Genomic DNA, 1,939 nt, shown 5'->3' with positions numbered 1-1,939 from the left:
GAGGCTTTTCCAGGGCAGCTCCCAGGCTCTGGAACTCCCTCCCCCATTAGATTCTAGAATTTAAGAGGGCTTTACAATCTGTACACCCACTTTCCTTTGAACCCTGCATCAGATGAGTAAAAACTCCCCAATAAATTTTTTTTACGGAAGAATCATTAGGGATAGAAACTCAGGAGAGAACCCTCTCCTAGGACGGACATACTTGCAATAGAGATGTATGTACAATACAGAACAGACCGAACAGTAATAATAATAGAAGCAGGAATATAAAAGTGAAATATTCACTGAGCCGAAAGCGCGACCCCGATCCATGGAAACCTGCAAGGCGAGAAAGCACACTTTTTGAGACCTTATGTACCTAATATTTGCAGTGTTACGCAGTTGGGAGCAGTCAGTCCTTGTGTGTGTTTAGGGACATATCATATCAAAGATAACACCAAGGTTCTTTACGGTGGTGCTGGAGGCCAGGGCAATGGCATCCAGACTAGCTATATTAAATTGAGTCCCAAGCAGTACTTTTATTGTAGTGACAAAATGTGGTACACATACAGTTTGTAACATGTCAAGACGTACAACAAAGCTCATTGGAGCTATACCCTAAACCCAACAGGAAGTCCGCCGTTTTGAATTGAAAATTTCCAGATACTTTAATGAACTCCTTCTAGAGATATCACCTGATCAATTTCAAATTTGGTCTGTACTATCTTAAGACGTTAAAGATGAAAAGTTATTAAAAGAAAAACTTTTTTTCATAGGGCATGGCTGTGGCGGGGCGGCCATTTTGTGCGTTTCGCCATTGGAACAGGAAGTGGGTGTAATTTGAGTGTACATTGTACTATTTGCTCAAAACTTTTCAGGATTCAGAAGAGTCCAACCCAAGGACATCTAAATACCGACATGCACCTTAGTGGCAACTTATTGGCTTAGTGCATGGAGAATTTGTTGTTAATAAACTAAGATTGATCTGATAAAAAGGACTTACACCAGCTTAGTGATGTTCCTTTAATGCCAAATAAATGATCCAGGCTCTGTAATACAATGTGATGGTCATTCATGTTGAATGCAACACCAAAGCAGAAAGAGAATGTGAGGTTGTGCACATTTGCAAGAGGTTTCATAGTTTATAAAAATGCAGCTGAATGAGAATACTGCTACTGAAAAATTGTTCTAAAGAGCAACCTTCATTTTACAGTGCACCCACAGGTAGGTTCATGGTATAGGTATATTACCTATCATGGGTTTTTGATTGTGTGGGTGTTGGTGGAGGCAGAATGTTTGATATTTTATTGTGTTTTGCTTTTGTTTAGCTTTTCCCGAATTCCTCTTAACTCTTAACTTACCACCTCTTAACTTAATTAAGTCTAAGCTGTAAAATGTTTTTGGTTCAGACCGTGGCTGGTGTGATTGCTGTAGGAACGTCTCATGGTCTGGCTCTGGTCTTTGGTGAGTCTAAACTTCATTACAGTCTTTATACAGTATACACAGTGGTATAAATTATATTTTATTTCCGTTTTAAACTTTTACAATGCAACAGTGTAAATTGAGTTTAGTTACCCGTTTTTTCTCATAAAAAAATCATATAAAGCAGGTCTAGATCATAACTATGAAACAATGCTTCACATTCATTTAATGAAAAGTGTATAAATTGTTGGGTGGCAATGGTAAGTATTCTGTTGCATGTTGCCGATGTCGCTCTTGCTGAGTATGAAGAGAATGTTTTCATGATTATAAAACGTGTGAGAAATGGAGGTTGCCTAACTAATATGGTACTTAATTAGAAACTCCTTATCTTACATTACAATCATTTGTTTCAACTTAACATTATTTTTAACAATAACATTGAGTCATATGTGGAGTTGAGTGATCGGCTGGACAGAGATGGCGTCTGATCCCTCATGTTGTCCTTTGGTCAAATTGACCTGTTTTCCTATATCATTGT

The 1,939-nt window shown here is 38.1% G+C and overlaps 1 protein-coding gene across 1 annotated transcript in view; it reads left to right on the top strand.

Annotated features, from left to right (window-relative positions):
- The window catches only part of vps8 (VPS8 subunit of CORVET complex), a 179,632-nt gene that overhangs the window by 26,268 nt on the left and 151,425 nt on the right, over positions 1 to 1,939 (top strand). The window contains 1 exon segment of the mRNA XM_032527504.1: positions 1,389 to 1,443. Within this exon segment, the coding sequence (XP_032383395.1) occupies positions 1,389 to 1,443 (55 nt within the window).

Source organism: Etheostoma spectabile, chromosome 10, assembly GCF_008692095.1.
Source record: "Etheostoma spectabile isolate EspeVRDwgs_2016 chromosome 10, UIUC_Espe_1.0, whole genome shotgun sequence".
Classification (NCBI taxonomy): Eukaryota; Metazoa; Chordata; class Actinopteri; order Perciformes; family Percidae; genus Etheostoma; species Etheostoma spectabile.
Note: the sequence above shows the minus strand (reverse complement) of the source record. Positions and strands in the feature narration are given on the sequence as shown.